Source organism: Mastomys coucha, unplaced genomic scaffold, assembly GCF_008632895.1.
Source record: "Mastomys coucha isolate ucsf_1 unplaced genomic scaffold, UCSF_Mcou_1 pScaffold21, whole genome shotgun sequence".
Taxonomy (NCBI): Eukaryota; Metazoa; Chordata; class Mammalia; order Rodentia; family Muridae; genus Mastomys; species Mastomys coucha.
The window spans coordinates 190607318-190628639 of record NW_022196904.1 but is presented as its reverse complement, the minus strand read 5'-3'; the positions used below and the strand labels follow the sequence as shown (position 1 = coordinate 190628639).

The window sequence follows — 21322 nt, the reverse complement described above, 5'->3', positions numbered from 1 at the left end:
AGGCATGGCTGCTTCTCAGAGCCCCTCCACAGGACTGGAGGCATGGCTGCTTCTCAGAGCCCCCCCAGGACTGGAGGCATGGCTGCTGCTCCGAACCCCACTCCCCCCCAGGACTGGAGCCATGGCTACTTCTCAGAGCACCCTCTCCATTAACACTATTCTCAGGGAATGGAATCTCCTTTTATTTATAAAATATTAACTTATAAACTAAAAATGAAATATATAATATTATTTTTCTTCTAACCTGTTGTTTCCCAATCTGTGTTTTTTACTGTCTCCCAAAAGAGAAGGTATTTTATATACCATGACCTTGGGAAGGCCAAGACTTTTTTCCCTCTTGAAAAATCTTGCCTTTGGTAATGAACTAGAGTTAAAGGCATGTGTATGAATTTGTATTAGTTTATTGTTGACATAGGTTGTTATATGTAGAAATAGGTCTATGTTTATGTTCTCTCTCTATATACACACATATATACACACACACATGCACACTTATGGATGGATACACACATATACATATACAAATATATATACACACACATATATATTTATATATGTATGTGCATATATATTCAGAACATGTATGCTAATAATGCCCTCTGATAAAAGATACATGGTCAGTCCCCAAGGGAAATGGCTGATTTTCGAGATACCCAAATATGCCCAAATGAGCCTGGAGCATTCTGTGGCTCCCAAAACTAAGGAAGAAGTGCTCCAACTAATAAGCTTACGTGATGGGACTGTATCCAAGAGTCACAGGAGCCAATGGAAGAGTTGTCCACTGGGCAAAGTTGGGACAGTTAAAAGCAAACAAGATATAACACAGAACACAAAGTGCTGTGTGTGGTGAAATGAGTGTAGAATATGATAAGAATGGCATCTCACCTCTGGCTTTCCCTTAAAATCTTGATGTCTCCTGTACTCCTGAGGAAAGCATCAGATTCTACCCAAAGCCTGAGCAACACTCCTTAAAGCTGCCTGATGTCCACCCACGGAAAGGCAGCAAACTGACATGGCAGTGTCAAAGGGGCACACAGGGCCAGAGCTAACCTCAGCTATACAGTGACTTTGAGGCTAGCCTGAGCTCCTTGAGACCTTGTCCCTGTTACTTCACTGACAAACCCCTCCAAACTAAACCCCAACTCCCAAACCAAAAAATACTTAATATAACAAGAGGAACTCATCAAGGTCATAGAAGTAGAGATCAGGGTGGAGAAGCACCTAAGGAAATAGCACATTTAAATGGAGTGAGATATCTCAGTTCAGATACTATGATACAAAAAGGACAAAGATAAAACTAAGAGAATTGGAATAAAATGTGGGCTTTGCCTTATCACGTGTGCCAATAGGGCCCACAAAATGCTAGCACAAATGCATATAGGAATCCTGTGTATCTGCCCATACTCTCCACGGAGTCCACATGTCTAGATTCAATCAACTTCAGATTGAAAGTATCCCATGCGGTCATTTGGCCTCTGTGGACATCAGGCACAAATCTGGTGCACATAAACACATGCAAGCAAAACATCCATGCACATAAAAGTAATAATACAAAAATTTAAAAAGAAAAACTTAAAAAATGATCATGTATAGGTACTTTTCCATATAATTTGTCTTAAATAATTAATATAACAACTATTTCATAGACTTCACATTGAATTGAGTACTCTAAGTAATTTAGATGTAATGTAATGACCATTGTGTAGACTTCACACTGAATTAGGTTCTCTAATTAATCTAGATGGTATATCTAGTATGTAGACTTCAAATTGAACTGGGTGCTCTAAGTAATCTAGAGATAACAAAGGATACAGGAGAATAATTGGTGGTTATAGGAAGATAGCAGATCATTTTGTTTCTCTCTCTCTCTCTCTCTCTCCCCCTCCCCATCTTTTTTCTCTCCCTCTCCCTATCTCCCCCTCCCTTGTTCTTTCTTTCTCTGAGATAGGATCTTACTCTATAGACTAGGCTAGACCAGTACTAAGTATGAAGACTAGGCTGACCCCAAATCTGCAGCAGCCCTCCTGTCTTTACCTCTCCCATGCTGGAATTGACAACAGTTGCCAAGTGACACCAACTACAAGTAGCATTTTGGGATCTGAGTGTTCATGGTGACTGATCCTAGAGTGAATCCCCTGCTGCCTTTGTGGGATTTTTATGTATTTAATTTTTTGTGTATATGTGTATGCAGGTATGCATGTGTGTGTATATGTGTGTGTGGCTTCAGGTGTGTAGGTATATTGAGTGTGTGTAGTTGCAGATATGTAGGTATATTGTGTAGATGTGGGAGTAGATGCAGGTGTATAGGCATATTGTACAGCTGTGCAGGTGTATATGTATGTGTGTGTTTGTAGCTGCAGATGTGTAGGTGTGTAGCTACAGGTGTCTAGGTATATTGTGTAGGTGTGTTGTGCAAATGCAGGTGTGTAGATGTATATGTACAGGTATGTAGGTGTACGTGTGCATGTGTGTATGTGTGTGTGTAGGTGCACATGCAGAGGGCAGAGAGGTATCCGATCTATAACTCGGCTTTATTCTCTTGAGAATGGAGCTAGGGTGGTGACTAGCAAGCTCCAGAAATCCTTGTGTCTCTGCTTATACCTCACAGAGCTGGGTTAGAAGGATGTGTGTGACCACACTTGTTTTTTTTTTTTTTTTTCATAGGTTCTGGGGATTTGAACTAATGTCTTCCTGCTGTAAGCATGCTTATCCACTGTGCTATTTCCCTAGATCTATATCTAAAGTGTATAAAATTCAAATTTACTGAAATGATAATGTTGCTTATATTCTTATATACATTTCTGTGTTCATGTAGCTGTAGAAAAAAACTTTTTTAAATGTACAAATATATTCTGGAGTACAAGAAAAATTCAAGATAGATTTGAGAGATCTAAAAAGAATGTGTATTTTGAACCCTGTTATGGTTTAGATTTCATCATTTAAGGCAATATTAATGCATTATTGTTAACCAATGTCTATAGTTTACAATAGGGTTCACTTTTTTCTAAAAGAAATATTTTTATGGTGTGTGTGTATTTGTGTGTATGTCTATGTGTGAATGAAGTGTGGGTGCGTGTGTGCCATGGAATATATGTGGAGGTCAGAGGACAACTTGGTGTATTTGGATCTCTATTTTTTACCTGGGTTCTGGGGATCAAACTCACCGGACTTGAGGCAAGCACCTTTAGGAGCTGTCCATCTTGCTGTCCCAGGGTTCACTCTTTGTAGCAGATGTAAACAGTATATGACTGTAGCCACCATTACGGGTGCCACACAGAGTAGTTTCCCTGATCCCTAATCCCCGTATACTCTAGTCACTCATTGTTCATTTGGCTACTGCTAACTACCACAGATCCAGAATGCTGCAGTAGGAATCGTGTCATGGATGTGACCATCCATATTGACTCTGTCACTTAGCAGTATGTAGGTCTTTTTGTGTCTTGATAGCTCACGTCTCTTCACTGAATAATGTTCCACTTCACAGATGTACCACAGGTTGTTTATTGTTTATTCATCCACTTATTGAATAACATCTTGAGTGCTCCTAAATTTTTAAGTTATTAATAAATCTGTTGTAAACATTTGTGGTAAGGAATGGGTGTCTCTATGTTCTGTGATTACTCCATTGTCCTGGGATTGGGAGTTAGGGAACCTGTTCAGGGCTGTGATCTATCAAGTTTTATTTTGGTGTCATGCACCCCACCCCTGACCCCCAGGGGAGCAGAAGGGTGTGGGGTGAGGGTGTGAGATGGAGGTACTTCCCTCCTACATGTCTGTTAGGCTCTGGTAAAGTAGTTTCTCTTGAGATCAGGTCTTAAGAATAGAGTGGCAAACTGGATGTGGTGGCCACACCTTTAATCCCAGGATGGGGAGGCAGAGAAAAGCAGATAACTAAGTTTGAGGAGAGTCTGATCTACATAGTGAGTTCCACAGCAGCTAAGACTTTATAGTAAAAGACCTTGTCTCACACACACACACGCACACACAAACCAAAAGCAACAAACAAACAAAGAAAACCAGGAAGAGACTCTCTGGGCGCGCGCGTCACGCGCGCGAGCACACACACACACACACACACACACACACACACACACACAAACCAAAAGCAACAAACAAACAAAGAAAACCAGGAAGAGACTCTCTGGGCAGCATTTGGAGAGCGGTAGCTGGCTATGTATCATCATCCACTGAAAATAGCAGGAGCCTGGTTGCTGGTCTAGAACTTGAAACAAAATATCCTTTCCCTACTAACTTGCCCTTCCACCTCCCCATCCTCAGGCCTTTTAAACTCAAACCTGTACAAACCAAGCACTTGGGCAAATTCAGCCTAGATCTTCCTGTCTCCATCCTAGGTGTCCAGCAGCAGGGGTTTCTTGTAGGCGTTCATAGTGATAAGTTGTATTCCTCTGTACTGCCCTTGTGTCTCCAGTGGCTGGGGTGGGGCTTGCCCTGTAACCTCAAGTCTCTGGTATATCAAGAAGATTGTTGCTGTGTCAATTATTTGCCTTTTTGTTGTTGTTATGAAGAATGTCTGACATACAAGTCTACATGCTAGGCTAGATACCAGGTACACACACATATGTAGTATATATTAATATAGATGTACCATATGTATATACATAATAGATATGTGTATATACCATGAAGCTATTCAGTTTCCTTTCTTCCTGATTTTAATTTGAAGCCATTTATGCGGTTTGTCGAGAGTACTTTTTCAGCATTATTCTTTATTAGCACTGAACTGTGTTTCACCTAGCATTGATGAAACTCAGGTTTGCCGTAATTTCTTTCCTGATAGGAAATCTGTCACCTTTGTTTTTTTGATCAGCTTTCCCAGTGGTTCCCCCCACTCCTGCCTTTTATAATGATTTAATTAACAAGGGAGGTATAAATGGATTCCCTCTCAACTCTAGCTCTAAGTGGAGGATCCGCTGGGATGTGAACAGAAGGGGAGCCTGTCCTAATTGAGCAGCTCCTTTATGACTGGTCTCATCTCCCATTAGTAAGGTTTCAAGGCTCCCTGAGTCTGTCAGGCAGACTCAGCACTTGGGTATGAATCTGCATTACGAAATGTCAGGAAATGGCAACGTTGTGCTTTTCTTTCTGGATACATTTGATTGTTATTTAAGGCTGGGGGGGTTGTTTTTGTTTTTGTTTTTGTTTTTGTTTTTTATTGTGTCTCCACGGTAGAGATCCTGTGTGATGAGGAGAGTACTGTTGAGCATGCTCCCGTGAGTGCAGACCAGCCTTTCTCCTCAGTGCAAAGCTTACTGGATGGGGATGTGCATAAACAGATTGTCCTACAAGGCTACCTGTGTGCTGTCAGGTTACACAGTAACTCTTAGCAATACCAGCTGCTGGGACGGACTCTGGGGGTCAGGACGGTTCTGCCTTCAGATCCTGCGGCACTTGTGACTCCCCTTTGCATCTACATCTTCACTTCTAAAATGCAGATGTTAATATTTGGCTTAGTTAGTTTGCAAAGTATCTCTGTCTGAACCTTTTGTTTATTTCCTCTGCATAGGCCTAGACTCTGTACCTGTATTCTGCAGCCATTAGGCAGGGCGCAGACAATTGAGTTGAGGAGAAAAGGTAGGCAGACAGACATGTGTCATGTTACGCACAAGGATTTGGGCAGAGGAACATGTTTAGGATCTCTCACATTGGTTCCTTTTGAATTTTGGAATATTTGTGTAATCTTTACCATTTAAGCATCCCTAATTGGAAAATGTCAAGTCTCAAATGCTCCAAAATCTGGAACTGAGCCCTCAAAAAGTTTTCAGTGTTGGACCTTCCACACCCTAGACTTTGGTATTCAGGATGCTCAGCCTGTAATGAGTAGGGTGCTTTGGTAGCATAGTAAGATGTAAGTGCTGGTTTTGCCTGAGACGTACAAGAAGAACTCCCTAGGAGAACCGACAGTTGAATTGCTAGTGCAAAGGGAGAGGCTGGGAAGATCTCACAGGTTTCTCTAGAAAACATTCCTAGAGATACAGGGATGGGCTGAGTGGTAGGAAGAAAAGTGGGGTTGAAGAGCGATGCTAAAGTCTTTGGAGATTTTTAAGTAAGAAAATGAAATTTCAATTGATGAAAAGAGCAAGAATCAACTGGGAACGGAAGGGCACTAGAGATAGATCAGTGGGTGTCACTGTGTGATCAGGACACTGATGCTGGTGGCCTAGGAAGAACACAAAGGTGAGACACTCCTTACATACTGGAGGAGTTTGATGGGCTTTTGAAGGTAGTGAGGCTGGTCTTGCTACAAGGAGTAGTTTGATAGTGGACGAACAGTAGGAGAATCAGAATACAGGGGACAGGAAGCCTCTATGAAGGGGAAGTACTAAGTTCACAATTATAGCAGATTGAGTTGCTCATGGGGCATCCAAACAGAGATGCCATGCCATGAACAGTATAGGCCTGTGGAAGCTGATGCTGTGTTGGTGAGATTCTGTGTCCAGTGTGGTATCCAGTAGCTATCTGTGAAATGTGGCTAATGTACAACCTTTATACTTTATTATAATTGATTAAAACTCAAGTAGCTGTTGGTGGCTAAGGGCTACCATGCTGGACTGTGCAGTTACAGAAAGCATTGTTGAAAGCTCTGATCTGGGGACAGTGCTAGAGAGGAGCAGGGTGAGTGGCCTGCCTGGTCCCCAGAGGCTTGTTGGAACTAGAGGGCTAAAACAGGCAGTTCTGGGGGAGTCATGATGGCTGTTGACTTTCTCCAGGGGTGGTGTGGGCAGCTAATCATTAGGACGTTGAGTTGTCACATTTCTGAGATAGCTACGAGTACCTAGTTTCTTCCTGGGCTGGCTGTGTTGCATTTGTGACTTTGGAAGAAATGGCTTCCTTAGGCATTAAGGGTTTAGAAAATGGAAAACCAGCGTGATTCTCGAAGCACATGCTTTACCCGACATTCTCCTTGTTTTCTCCAGATCCCCCCTTTCTGTCTAGTTCATACTGTTAAGCGGTCATTCTTTACACTGACTTGCACATTAGGGAACTCGCTCCTTTAAAAACAAAATAGTAAAGATGCCCAAACTCTTCCTCAGACTTGGCACATCAGCCTAGGGTGGGAGAGGGGTTCAGGGCCCTGTGATTGCCAAGCTCCCTGGCTGGCTCCAGTGTGCTTCTAGGATTGAAGTCTGGTTCTCAGGCATGCTTCCACACCCTTGCCAGGATTCGTTACAGCAGAGGGCTTCTACCGCATTAGCTTGCCTCAGCACTCTTACTTGGTGCAGGGCAGTAGTCTCCTGCTTTCAGGGATTTTTTTTTTCCAGCCAGCCATTTTTTTTTGGGAGGTGGGGACAGGGAGAAAGTAAGCTTGAAACTAGGGCATTCTTGTGTTGCTCACTCAGGATTATATGTTAATTCTTTTACTCCCCAGGATAAGATTACCAGATTCATATCCTAGGAAGCTGAGGTTCAGTGAGCCAGACCGACTTGCACAGATAGGGGTTTTTCCAGTCACTATGTGCTCATTTAATTACTGTCCGTCTGACACAGTGACATGCATGCATGGAGCTGGTAAACCGGGGTGTAAAGTTTTTCCAGGCTGTGAGGGTCTTCCTATAGGAAGGGACTTAACACATTTGTTTGAGGCATTGCTTCAAAAAGACTCCTTCTGCCAAATTGAGCTGTGCACACTTATTTGAAACATCTCCAGTTGCTAGCCAGTTCCGAAGCAATAAAAATTGCTTTCTGTGAAGCCTCTTAACATGCCATCAAAAAAGTAGCTGTTTGGGCTAGAGAGATGGCTCTGAGGTAAGAGCTCCTTACTGCTGTCACGGAGGACCTGAGTTTGGTTTCCAGCACCTACATCATGTGGCTTACAATCACCCCAACCCCAGCTCTAGGTGACCCGGTGCCCCCTTCTGGCCTCTGCAGGAAACTGTACTTACTTGCACAGACACACATACACATATATTTTAAAAATGAAGTGCCCAAGTTAATGAAGGCCACTTTATTGATCATAATGGGGTTATGTTCACATGCATGCATTTGTGTGTGTGCATGAACACTGTTTAGGGAATGAGCTTTGTTTTTGAACTTCAAAGAAATAAAAATTTTTCTTTCCATCTGTGCCTCATCCCCTCCCTCCATTACCCCCAACTGTGACCGACCGAGGTCATTTAACTATATCTGTATTTTCCCTTAAGTACCTGCTTTTATTGTTGTTGTTACAGTCCTATATAATTATAAGAAAGCATCTTTTCTGTGGTTTCTATTAAAGTATGATAGGTGAAGAGTTCTAATTAATGCTTTTAATAAAGAGCCAGCAATTAGGAGTTTACCATGTTTTGTCTGAGTCTATTGGCAGTATAATGGATGCATGGTGTGAATGGTTTAGAAAAGTCCTCCAAGACATTATTTGATGTTGTAAATAGAAAAAAAAAACTTATTTCTTAGTGTCAATTCAAGATTATAGTTTTATAAGCCACTCCTGCTTATATGTATGTCTGTAAAGCAGGTCACTAATAATACAGTGTTAAATCAATGTGTGTATTTGTGTGTGTGTGCATGCTCATACATGCCATGGTGCGTGAGTGGAAGCCAGAGGACTAATTGGCTGTTGGTTCTTTTCCTTTCATGATTCTTTTCCTTTTATGATGTGGACACTTGGAATTGAACTCAGCTCATCAGGCTTGGTGGCAAAGTACTTTTACTCTAAGTACCATTTCACTCACCCCAATTTTGATTTTTAAATTATGTGTGTGAGTGTGCTGTATATGTGTGTGTATGTGTGTGTGTGTGTGTGTGTGTGTGTGTGTGTGTGTTGTGTGTATGTGAATGCAGGCACATATAGCAGTCAAATATCATATATGGAGACAACCTTGGGTGTCAGTCACCACTGTCTACCTTGTTTGAGGCAAGAGCTCTTTTTTTGTTGTGTACCACAGCATATGACAGGCTGGCTAACCCTCAGGCTCCCAGGGAGTCTCCTGTCTCCATAGGAATACAGGATTAGAGATGTGTGATGCTACTGTGCCCATCTTTATATGGGTTCTAAGGGTTCCAGCTGAATTCTCCATGCTTGTGCAGCAAGCAGAGCCATCTACCTAACTCTGCAGATATTTTTAAATGCTAGGTAATTGAAGTCAAAGTCTCTCAATAAGATCTTTTTATTTTTGTGTTGTTGAAGCAGTATTAGGTAGAACAGTGATGTTTGGGGCCATGGCCATAAGCCACTACCCAGCGGCATCAATGTGTGTTTTGGATTCTCTTAGCTTTTGCTAAAGGAGGGCATATTTCAATGATTTTCTAGGTCCTAGGGCAATTTAGCTCATACTCAGTTGTTGGGATGTGTGTGGTGAGTGCCAATGAGGAGCCCATGCTTGGAGGGCTTCATTTTGTGCTTCATCAAATCGTCCCTGCTGAAGATGTAATAGTTTCTAAAGGGCTCTATCTTACCTGTGTGTCCAGAGCTATTTCACCAGTGGCCTAATTCTCAGAGCCTTGTGTGGATATGTGGCTTCTGTAGTGCAGTGTGAGCATTACCATCATAGCATGTGTCCCAAGCCCTGTGGGTCATGTCATAGGGCATGTCCCAAGCCTTGTGGGTCTGCTGGAGGGAATGAAGCTTGTTTCTTACCATGTTGATGGGGCATTCTCTGCCCATGTGGTAAGCATGCATTTCTAGAGCCAGGTTATATGAGGTGTTCTTTTTTTTTTTTTTTTTTTTTTTTTTTTTTTTTTTTTTTTCAGGGGGGAGGGCAGGTTGAGACAGGGTTGTTGTAGGCCAGGGTGGATCCTCCTGCCTGGATCTTCCCAATGCTGGAATTATAGGCATGTGTCGCCATGCCTGGTGCCCTCTGAGATGCCATTGAAGTTCTTGGCTTCAGGTTTTTATTTCTGTCTTCAGATTATTAATAAAAGCAGGCAACATTTTTAAAAAGAAAACCAAGCTACTTTTAAAAGATAGATTCCAATGAAAACATTTACAAAGATGCAACCCAGTGGACGCTCTCAAGGTCAGTCTTGCCCAGTGGCTGCTGAACTGGGCTGGCCCCAGGGTGGCCCCAGGGTGGCCCCAGAGGCTTGCTCATTGTCAGTCTTAGGTCATGGCTTCAAGCTTTGTAGTCTCAACTCTGAGGAGGCCTAAAATGAGTGTGGAGGTTCAGGCTACTCCATGAGCAGTGCCCCACACAGCTGGGAACTCACGCTCCCACTTTTGTAAAGTGAAGGGTACAGGGCCCGTTGCCCATCTCACCTGGAAGCAGATATCCTCAGGCAGATGCCTGTCACATGAACTTTCAGCTCTGAATAAAGTAGACAAGTGATGTAGAGTTGAATGTGCAAGCAAACTTTTTTCTGAGTAAGCATCTGATGTGAGTGCCGCAGGTGAATAGTGTCCGAGAGGACTGCAGGCAGGGCCTGAGCACTTCACATGAAGCTCTGAGCATCAGGAGGGCTTTTCAAGGGTCACTTCTGGGTCTCCCTGATGGCCTAGTGTGGTGGGCTCACATCTGAGTCCTGAAAGCAGAAGCCCTTTGATAGCTTCTCCCCTCCTCCAACCCTAGGGAACAGTTGCTGGGGGATCTGCTGAGGTCACATGTTTTCCCACAGTGAACTTCCGAGAGTTGTAATGTTGCTTTTTTTTTTTCTTTTAGCAATTGGCGAATATGAAGACCTTCGAGCAGAGAACCAGAAAACAAAGGAGAAGGTTCGTACAGTACCCCTCCCTTTTCTTACAAGTGTGAATGTCTAGGCAGCACAATGCATAGCTCAGCCACCAATTTCAGTGAATGAGAGAGGGTGCCCCACCCCCTTTTCCTTTTTCTCTTGTGTGTGTGTGTGTGTGCTCATGCTAATATCAACTCCAGGCTCCAGATGGTAAAGAATAGCAGGCTTGCTACAGTGGGCACAGCCCTGGGAGATTAAGGACGCAGCTAAGTGTGTAGCCAGGTGCTAGGCTAAGCCATGTAAGGACTCACGGAGTACTTTTCTCCAATAGTCAGGTTTGGGATACTGGTGATGAGCTGGGGCCCAGACTTGCTGGGTGCTGGAGGGAGCTAGGTATTGGTATTTAGCTAACTGTTTCCATACACTCTTTGCGTGTTTGCTTCTGCTATCTGTGTGAGTGATAAACACGCATGGTGACTACAGAGGGAATAGTAAACATGCAGTGTAACTAGACAGTAGGTACAATGAATATTTTCACAGGATCTGCAAGTTTTGTTTTGAACTATTAAATAAACAGATTCTGTTTTCTTTTGTGAACTTCCTTTTTTGTCTCTTAAAATCTTAAGATTTGTGAGTGCCGTATGTGAGAGCTTCATGACTGTGTAATCTTAGTACTTGGGAGGCTAAGGCAGGAGGATTGCCGTGAGTTTGAGGCTAGCCTGGGCTATAGACTGAGATCTTGTATCAAAAAGCAAATGGAGATGTGTGAATGTTTATGTATGTATGTGTGCACTTTTCCCTCCTGTCAGCTGAGGTAGGAAGTAGAAAAATAGAAGCACTAAATAGAAAACAAAATGAGGAAAGAAAAACAAGAACTATGGGTTTGTCTTTAAAATTATATAAAAATTTAAAATGTTTTTTTTTTACTTAGAATCATTAAATAATATGATTTTATCAAGTGAGATAAGCAAAATATTTAAAGCTGTATCCCTATCAGAGGATGGATTAAGAAGTCTATGGTAGTTTTTAAATAAGAACAAGATTATGATTGCTATGATCATGATGCCTCGTCTTTAAATTTCAGACCAAGGGTTATAACAACAGTTAATAGTCACCTAGATAGTTGTAAAATCTGTAGTATATTCAGACTTAATTTATTGGGCTGTTAAGAATAATGTTAGACTTTTTCAAGCATTAATTTACCAGTTGCCTGGGTATAGTTTGGCTGATGATAGTAATGGTAAGTGCTTTAGCTCAGTTACTATTGTATTTGTTTTTTAGATCATTGTTTTAAATCTATCTTTAAAGGCTCTCTTGCTTTTAACAATTATTTATTTTATTGTGATTACATGTATGGGTGTATCTATTATGTAGGTGTGTAGATATGAGTACAGGTGCCAGTGGAGGCTAGTGGCTACTCCACCCATCATGTGTGCTGGGAACTGAACTTGGGTCCTCTGTAAGAGCAGTAAGCACCTTCAAACACTGGGCCACATCTGAGCCCTCCCTTGTGCCCTGTCTCTGAAATCTGTCCCTTCCTCCCTTCAACTACAGAGGGAATGGTTAGATGGGGTAGCTGAAAAAAAATCAAAGTGGAAAGGGATAATAACTTTCTTTCTAAAGCAAGAAGGCCATGAAGAATAGTTAGAAAGAAGATTTTCAGATCTGTCAGAATTCCCCCAAACACAGAAGTCCCAGGGACATCAAGTAGACGAGAGGGTGTGCCTACACCCTGGTCCTGGAATCTCATAATTTTAAAGTGAATTTCCTGGGGTGCTCAGGGTAGGTTTTTTGCTGCCCTTTGTTTAGAGGTCTAACCAGCCTTCAGTTCCAGGAGGAGGTCTACAGAGTTTGCTTTGCATCTGCTTTTGGGTGAATAGGGAGGGGAGGAGCAAAGGAGTCTGGAGAGACAAGATGACTCAACAGGTTAAAAACCCTTGCTGTAGAAACCAAAAGTCTCAAGTCTGATTCCCAGAATCAGGTAGAAGGGAAGGACCATTTCCCCAAAGTTGTTTTCTGGTCTCCATGTGCACATACATGTGACGCACATACATATCATACGCATGGTAGTAATAAGTAAAAAGTGTGTTTAAATAGGAGGAGGGATAGCAAACTGGTATTGCTTCCTGTGCCAGAGAAGGGAAGGGACAGAAAACCCTGCAACAGAAAAGGGAAGAGGCTGCATGGTTTGCTTTGTTTTGTTTTCTCTTTTCTGTCTCTTAATCCACGATGGACCCTGAATGCCCTGAAATGGTGGTCTGTAATGCCTGCTCGCCCTCTTCACTTAGCTGCACCTGTTTAACCCAAAGCTACTTTCTTTGGTGAGGCTTGCAGTGAACTGTCTGTTGTGCACACAGGATTACAGGTTGGTTAAAAGAAGGACCGGCCCAGTAAACCATTTCCTTGCTCTTTGAGCAGAGGACGGTCTGACTGGCTTGCAGCATCTGTAGGCGTTATTGACCTGTTTCTGTCCTAATTCTTTAAAAATAACTATTAACAGAAAGGAGAAGAAAAGAGCTGAAAGCAATATGGAATGCTGTGTGTTGGGTAAGACAAAGGAGAGTGAGTGGTTTTAAGTCTACCCTACTCTGTTTACCTTCTATTAACAGACTGGCTTGCTTATTACTGCAGACTTTTCCCCAAAGGGGGGGGGTCGTTACAAAGGAGAGAAGTGTATAATAAAAGCCTTTTATACAACATAGAATGAGTAAAAGCAGCTTTAGTTCCGGAGGCCGTAAATGGAGGACATCGTTTTCTCTGGGAAAGCACTTTCTTGTGCCCGGCTGTGTGAGCTTTATCCTGTCTACATCAACAAATACAGGCGGCCATCTTTCCTCTGTGGGGTCCCAGCCCACAGTTAAATTAAATCTATTGTGGGTAGTCACCAGAAGGATTCTTCTTCTTCTTCTTTTTTTTAATCATAGTTGATTCAATGTAGGGAAATTTGGCAAAGTAGAAAGAGGGGAAAAAATGACAAGGTATGACTCCCAGCTGTGCGTCTGGAAGTCTAGTTGTCCTTGTTGCCAGGCCAGGAACCGTGCTGATAAGAGACAACAGATCTGCTTCCTCTTAATCAGACCTCAGTGACTGCAGCAGCCTCCTCAAAGGATACAGGTTCTGCACAGGAGGCAGCAACTCAAAAGGCTCTGTTTACTTAGAGAGCAGTACGGGGTATAAGCACCCTCTGACCTCCACGACAAATGGTTCAGACAGACTGTTTTAGCCTCATTTTACACAAGCGAAAATAAGAGCTTGAGAAAGTGAGTTTCCTGAGAACCTACAGGAGGTTAGTGGAGGTCTGGATTCATACTTGGGTCTTCCCAGTTCCGTGCTCTTTTATAAACAGGTAAACTTAAGAGAGTAAATTGACTCTTTCTACAAAGGCCCTAGTTTTATTTTAATAAGTGTGTGTGTGTGTGTGTGTGTGTGTGTGTGTGCATGTGAGAGAGAGAGAGAGAAAGAGAGAGAGAGAGTTGGTTGGAGGACAATCTTGGGTATCTATTATTCCTCTGGTATTGTTTTGTTTGAGACATGTTCTCTCATTGGCTTACAACTTCACTAATTGGCTAGGCCAGCAAGCCCATGGGGATTTAATAGGCTCTGCTTCCTCAGTTTTGGGGTCATAAGTATGTGCCACCACACCCAGGTATCTTTTTTTTTTTTATTAGATATTTTCTTTACTTACATTTCAAATTTTATCCCCTTTTCTCATTTTCCCTCCAAAAACTCCCCTATCCCATCCCTCCTCCCCATGCTCATTAACCTACCCACTTCTGCTTCCCTACCCTGGCATTCCCCTACACTGGGGCATCAGGCCTTCACAGGACCAAGGGCCACTCTTCACATTGATGTCCCACAAGGCCATCCTCTGCTACATATGCAGCTGGAGCCATGAGTCCCTCCATGTGTACTCTTTGGTTGGTGGTTTAGTTCCTGGGAGCTTTTGGGGTACTGGTTGGTTCATATTGTTGTTCCTCCTATGGGACTACAAACCCCTTCAGCTCCTTGGGTCCTTTCTCTAGTTCCTCTATTAGGGACCCTGTGCTCCGTCCAATGGTATCTTATTTGGACTCAAGGGATAAAACTCAGGGCCTCATATTGGGCAGCAAGCACCTTACAGACTGAGCATCTCTATCTTTTTAATATTAATGTATGAATTTTCCATAGCAAATTTATAAGAACCAATACTTTTCTGGTCATAATTGCACCCCTGGTTAGTTTATATTGAAAAACTGAAATGTAAGTATCAAATTAATCTTTTATTAGGAAAATTCATGTATGTACGTATACTTCTATAAGTTATATCAGAACACTGGAAGAAGAAGAATGTAAGGCTTAGGGGTGGACCAGTTGGTTTTGTTGTTGTTACATTTATCTATTTTTTTCTATGTGTATGTATGTATGTACATGTATGTCAGTGTGCATGCTACAGTATATATGTGGAGGTCAGGCAATAAGTTGCTGGAGCCAGTCAGGGCTCTCCTTCTACCATTTGGGTCCAGAGATCTACCTCAGGTCACCAGGCTAGGAGGGTCCCCTTAACTCATCTTCCAATGGGCTACCATTTTAACCACTCTCTTCCTCTGTAGCCCTTTCTCCCACCCCAACAGTAGATGTAAGTCATTTGTGGTTTTCATGGAAGTCTTTGAAGATGGATTCAGGATCTGTTTGAGTTTATACAGGAGGTGATTGAAGGAAAATCTGTTGGCTGAATGCTTTCTGGCCACCGAAGTATGAAGGGAAATATATGAAAGTTTTACCTTTTAGTAAATCTATTAATGAAGGGACACAGACCAGTTGACAAAGAGCTGTGATGTCACCATTGTCGTGTGAGTCTCTACAGTTTGGTTGGGACACGCCAAGGCAAGGGGACTCCACTCCTGCTTTCCCCCCACGTGCAAACTTTTAGTCTCTTTTAATGATGAATTTACAAGTCACTTATCTCTAAGTCTCCTCGAGCTTTCTTACAAGTAGGAAAATAATTTTTTTTTTGTAATAAACCATCTGTATATCCCTTATGGGCTTGTCTCATCAACTAAGAGGATTTATTATTATCTCAACATTAAATAGGAAACAATAACATGCTGTGGGTTCTGGTAAAACATAAAAACCCTGAGATTTTTATGTGTGTTATTTGGTCTTTAGCAAGAGGATAACAGCTTCTCTCCATTATTTTTGCCCATTTTCCAAATGGCACAAATGAATAGTATGTGAGAAGGGCAGAAGGCCTGTTGCATCGATGTTAACAAATGCTTCTAAGTCTATTGGGGGGGCACATTCAAAAATAGACAGCTGAGTGTTTTAGAATTAGCTGAACAAAACATGCTTCTTCGCTATGTCTCCATCACCGTATCCAACTGTTAGCTACCCTTCTGCAGCCGAAGAGCCTGCTCTTATGACTTGCTTGAAATCTTTGTCATAACCCATTAGGGTTGGGTGTTTTCTTCTTCTTTACTATGTTAGGGGAAAGCCTCATTGAGCTTTGAATGGAGTGGCATTCACATTTCTTAGGGGGTTGGTGGTATGTGTGTGTGTGTTGGTGTGTGTGTGCACATGCGCATGTGTGTGCCCAGTGTGTAGAAGAAGGGAATCTGTATAACAGAAGAATGTCTACCATTAAATAGTGTTTATGTTCAATGTTATGTTCAGAGATTGAGTTTTGAAATGCATAAATGTTTAAGTGGCTGATTAGAAGTCCTTTGGGTGAGTTACTGTCACAGTGCATCAGGCAGTTCTGTCAGCCTGCCAGGGACAATGAATGAAAAGAGAGGGAGACAGACACTTCCCAAGACTTGTTTCAAGAAGCAAGATATATGATAGTGTTTGCATCTTGGCTCGGTTGTCTATTGTTATGGTTCCATCCTCTTGTGTAATATTCAGAGGTGAAGGTCCCAAGTATATTATTTTTTAAAAAAAAATCAATAAAGAAGCCACTCTAAAGAGCAAGATCTGCGCCCATTATGTTAACTGTTCATGCATAATACATCCACATACATGCGGCTTCTTTGAGATGGAGTGGCAAGTGGCTGTGCCAGAGAAAAAGTAATTACTTAGCAGTTTGAAAGTGAAAACGAGTCTCTCATTAACAGCAATCTATCCAGAAACAAAGAGCGAGGGTCTCAGTTCTGATGACATGTGCTTCCATCTCACACACAATACCTAGAGTTTAGAGACCGCTGCATGACAGCTTGGGTGGGGGCGGCTGCTCCTCCTTTATCGCCTGTGAGAATTGGAGGGAAAGAATTTTCAGTTGGAAGAAAGAAGAACTCCAAAGGAGAAAGGGAGCAACAGGATCCCACGTAGAGGGAATGACTGACTGTATTGAGGGGTAAGATTCTGCAGATCCAGAAAGCACAGGCCGGTGGAGCCACGATGACCTAGGTGGAAGACAGACTCAACGGTCCTCTCCCAGTGCCACCAAAGACTCCAAAGGAGGCCCCAGTGTCTGGCTCTGATGCTGTGAGCATTTTAAAATAGTGTTGCTGGGATAGGAAAGGAATAAACTTTAAGAAAGATGGTGTGGGGCTAAACTTCCTCTCAGGCTGCATAATTGTCCGAGTTCTGTATGTGCAATCCAGCAGTCTTTCTGTCATTGTAGCCCACGTCCTTGGTCCTTAGATCTTGCTCTTCTCATTGTTGACTTTGACTGGTGAATCCTAAGTTTGTGAGACTACAGAATCTAGCATGTTCCCCACCAGGTCCCTGTCAGCATTGAACACAGTGCCTGGCATTAGAGCAGTGAGTTTCAACATGTGGATCATGACCTCCTTTCACAGGGGTCACCTGAGACCATTGTAGAACATAGATATTTATATTGTGATTTATACCAATAGCAAAATTACAGTTATAAAGTAGCAATGAAAGAATTCTATGGTTGATGATCAGCACAACAGGAAGAGCTATATTAAGGCGTTGCAGTGTTAGGAAGGTTGAGAACCACTGATCTGAGACAGGTCAGTACACAAAGGAAGGGAATAGAGACATGGAATGGTTCCAGGAGATAACTGTTCAGAATTCCACTTAAGTCTGTGTTAGGAGCTTGCTTACTTGTCTATCAGCGTTTGTCCTGTAGGTATGTGGAGTCTATCTTTTGGGCTCCAAGCTGTCTTTTCGATTCGTTGGCAGTTCTTTGTCACATGTATGTATTGGGATGATAAAATATTAATGGAAATTGGACACAGTTTGGAATGTTGAAGTTTTGTTGCATAAATCACACATACAGCAGATTATAAATCTTATCTACATCTACCTAGTGCTTCTAATGAACTAAGAAAAGGAGACATTTATGTTGACAGTGTTAGCTGATAGGTAGAGAGGGAGCAGAGAAGATACCAGCCATGCTGGAAGATACCACCTCATACTGGAAGATGCTGGCTCATGCCATTCCACCACATCCCAGCCTCCCATGCTCTCAGATAAGCTAGGCAAGCTTTTCACAGGCCTAGATGAGTATTAATGATACTATCTGGAGAATACCCTGGGCTTCTCATATGAAGGGCTTTTAAAACCACCAAGGCCAACCTCTCTAGTCAATCTATCACCTTCTAAAGAGTCAAACTGAGTCTGCAGACTAGCTGGAATGTTATTCAGTTTCCTTAAAGCAGCCAGCACGGGCCGCTGGGTTCGACTCCAGCCCTGAGCTATAGAGCATTGTTGAGCTTCCTGATTAAATAATGTAGTCCAAAGAACATCTGTTGCTATTGCAAAGTTTTCACGAGCAATTCTCAACACAAAAAGAGACAGTCTTTACAGATGGTACAGCTGCCCAGGCAGGGTAGGAGAGAGAGTAGAAAGGGTACCAGCGTCTTTGTAGCACAAAGATGAAGCAGTGCCGCATGCCCGTGCTCCCTGTATTGTCTCTGAGTTGGTAGAGAGGGAGAAGAGTTGGAGGACATCTCTCTCTGCCTATACCTGAGATGATGTCCTAAATGGGTGTTTGCATTCTAGCTTCGTAAGTGGGCGCACCCTTCCTATTTGATTAGTTCTGGTGTGCAGTCAGTAGCTGTATTTGCAGCATGTGTAGCCCCCTCCCCCCTTGCAGCCTTTCAGCATAGCAGATGGTAAATTCAGTGGCTGCCAGTTCTATCATAATGTGGTTGCAGAAAATAGAAAGCAAAGCAACATGAAAACCCCTGAGAGAGCACAGCTGGGGTTGAGAGACAGCTTGCAACTGTGTTGGTAACTAGAGGTTAGTGTGTGCTGGACGCTACACAACCACTTCCCTGCACCTTGGACTAAAATCTGTTATTAATCAGAGTGTCCACCTGGGTCTTATGAACAGAGAGCACTGGCTTCAAGTCTCCACTCTGGGCAGCTGGAACAGGCCAGGCACTACTGCTGACCAGGAAATTTGAGTCTGAGTTGGTAGTTGGTGTATGAAGGAACTGAGTGCCTTTTCCAGTCTGACTAGGTAGAGTACTGAGGCCCATCACTGTTTACATTCTCATTATGCAAAGTTTTAATGAACTGGGTACATAAGCGGAACTGGATACCCTGCTAATTCCTTTAAATAGAATTTTGAGAGGTACATGAGACACTTAAGTGTTTGACATCAAATGTTATCCTATAACACCATCTTGTGATAAAGCTATGTCTACAGAGGACACCTCATACTTGCAGAAATGCTAGATGGAGAAATATAGAATTAATTAGAAAGTAAAACACTAGCTTTGTTGTACTGGAAGATCATGACTCAAGTCTTCTGGTCTCGTTAGAAATTTGGATTCTATTTGAGCCTTCAGCTCTATTGTGTATTGTTGGAGTGGGGTGAACAGCCTGGCAGAAGTTTGGGGGAGGTCCAAAGTAAACAGGAACCAGTTACAGAAAATAAGAGGAACATTCAGAAGCAGCTGGCCAGCAGTGTCATGGTTACAGGTTGTATGGTCTATCATTGCTCACCCAGGTGTGAAAAGATGATTTGAGAATCCTGAGCTCTGAAGCGAATTTTTAATATATAGGAGAACAAGAACAGAGCCAGGCAATGGTGGCGCATGCCTTTAATCCAAGCACTTAGGAGGCAGAGGCAGGCGGATTTCTGAGTTCAAGGCCAGCCTGGTCTACAGAATGAGTTCCAGGAAAGCCAGGGCTACAGAGAGAGAGAAAAAAAATAATTAAAAAAAAGAAAACAACAACAGTAAGTATAGTCTGTCAGTTAAATTGGAGCTAGGAACCCTACGAGACAGAGTGTGTTTTTACAAAGGATGGAGTCCCACAGGAAACCTTAATGAAACAGCATGCCCTCTGAGGGACATAATGTCTGGCCAGCCTGACTAGTGTATGGGGAGAGAGAGCTAAGCTAGAATTTAATGGTCAGCTTTACTGACTCAGCTCTGAGCACCTGCGACATGTGTTGTGTTCCCTTCATGGGTGTGTCATACAGATAAAGGTGTGTGTGTGTGTTTCATGCATGTGAGTGCACAAGTACCCACATATTCACATGGAAGCTAGGGAAGAATTTTCAAGTGTCATGGTTTGCTACTGTACACCAGCTCTCTTGCAATTTGTTTCTCTCCATCCTCCCAAAGCTAGAATAAAAGCACATAGAGCCATGCTGGCTTTTGCATGGATGTTGAGAATCTGAACTGGGATTCTCATGCTTGCCCCACACTCTTATCTAACACTAAGCCATCTCACTGTCCTTGAGATGGATTTGACATCTCAGTGGTTCTTTAGTGTAGCAGGCCATATATATTCTCTTAAAGAAGGAATACATTTTAATTCAGGAATAGTCAATGTTACCAACATAAAGAAGGAATACATTTTAACTCAAGGGTAGTCAATGTGATCAACTTAAAGAAGAAATGCATTTTAACTCAAGGGTAGTCAATGTTACCAACTTAAAAGGAATACTTCCACCCTCACCCCCCAAACACGGTTTCTCTATATAGCCTTGGCTGTCCTGGAACTCACTCTGTAGACCAGGCTGGCCTCAAATTCAGACATCTGAAAGGAATACATTTTAACTCAAGGATAGTCAGTTACCAACCAAGGAGATAATGAGCAGTGATTGACTCCTTATCCCAGAAACTCCTAGAAACTCAGCTGGGTAAAGTGCATACGTATCACACTAGGCGAGTGGCACTGACACCTGGTACTACTGGGACTGTGGAAAGATAGTTTTTTAAGACTAATTTAATTTTTAATTATGTGTCTGCATGTGTGTTTGTGTGAGTGTATATACACCCTAATAGAGGTGGAGACCAGAAGGGGCCATCAGGCTTCCCTGGAACTGGAGTCAGTCACTTGTGAGCTGCGTGGCAAGGGAGCTGAGCTGGCATCCTCTGTGAGAGTGGCACATGCTCTTAGCTGCTGAGCTAACTTTCCAGCCTCCGAGAGGAATTGTGTCTAGAAATACAAGAAGAGAAAGGAAAAGTGTCCCTGCTGTGAGTTTATTCTTGCTTCTTGCCTTGTCAAAGTTACATTTCATCATGAGTTTAACATCTCTTTCTCTTTTTTATTTCAGTGTGAAAAAATTAGGCAAGAACGAGATGAAGCTGTTAAAAAACTGGAAGAGTTTCAGAAAAGTATGTAAGCATTTCAGTGGAGTAATAATCACTTGGCTTTGGGGAGTGTGTGAGTAGACCCAGTGGCTGCAGGTGTACGAATCATACTCTCAAGAGAACAAAAACAATCCCCATTTGTGAAAAATAAAAATGCCCTGGCATCACTGTGATTTTGAAAGAAATAGAATAAGCATTAA

The 21322-nt window shown here is 42.5% G+C and overlaps 1 protein-coding gene across 2 annotated transcripts in view; it reads left to right on the top strand.

The window, feature by feature from the left end:
* Shtn1 (shootin 1) overlaps window positions 1-21322 on the top strand; it is a 104467-nt gene that overhangs the window by 6487 nt on the left and 76658 nt on the right. For both annotated transcript variants that reach the window (XM_031390849.1, XM_031390850.1), the window contains exons 2-3: window positions 10611-10663; window positions 21086-21146. In XM_031390849.1, the coding sequence (XP_031246709.1) occupies window positions 10611-10663; window positions 21086-21146 (114 nt within the window). The remainder of the gene's footprint in view (window positions 1-10610; window positions 10664-21085; window positions 21147-21322) is intronic.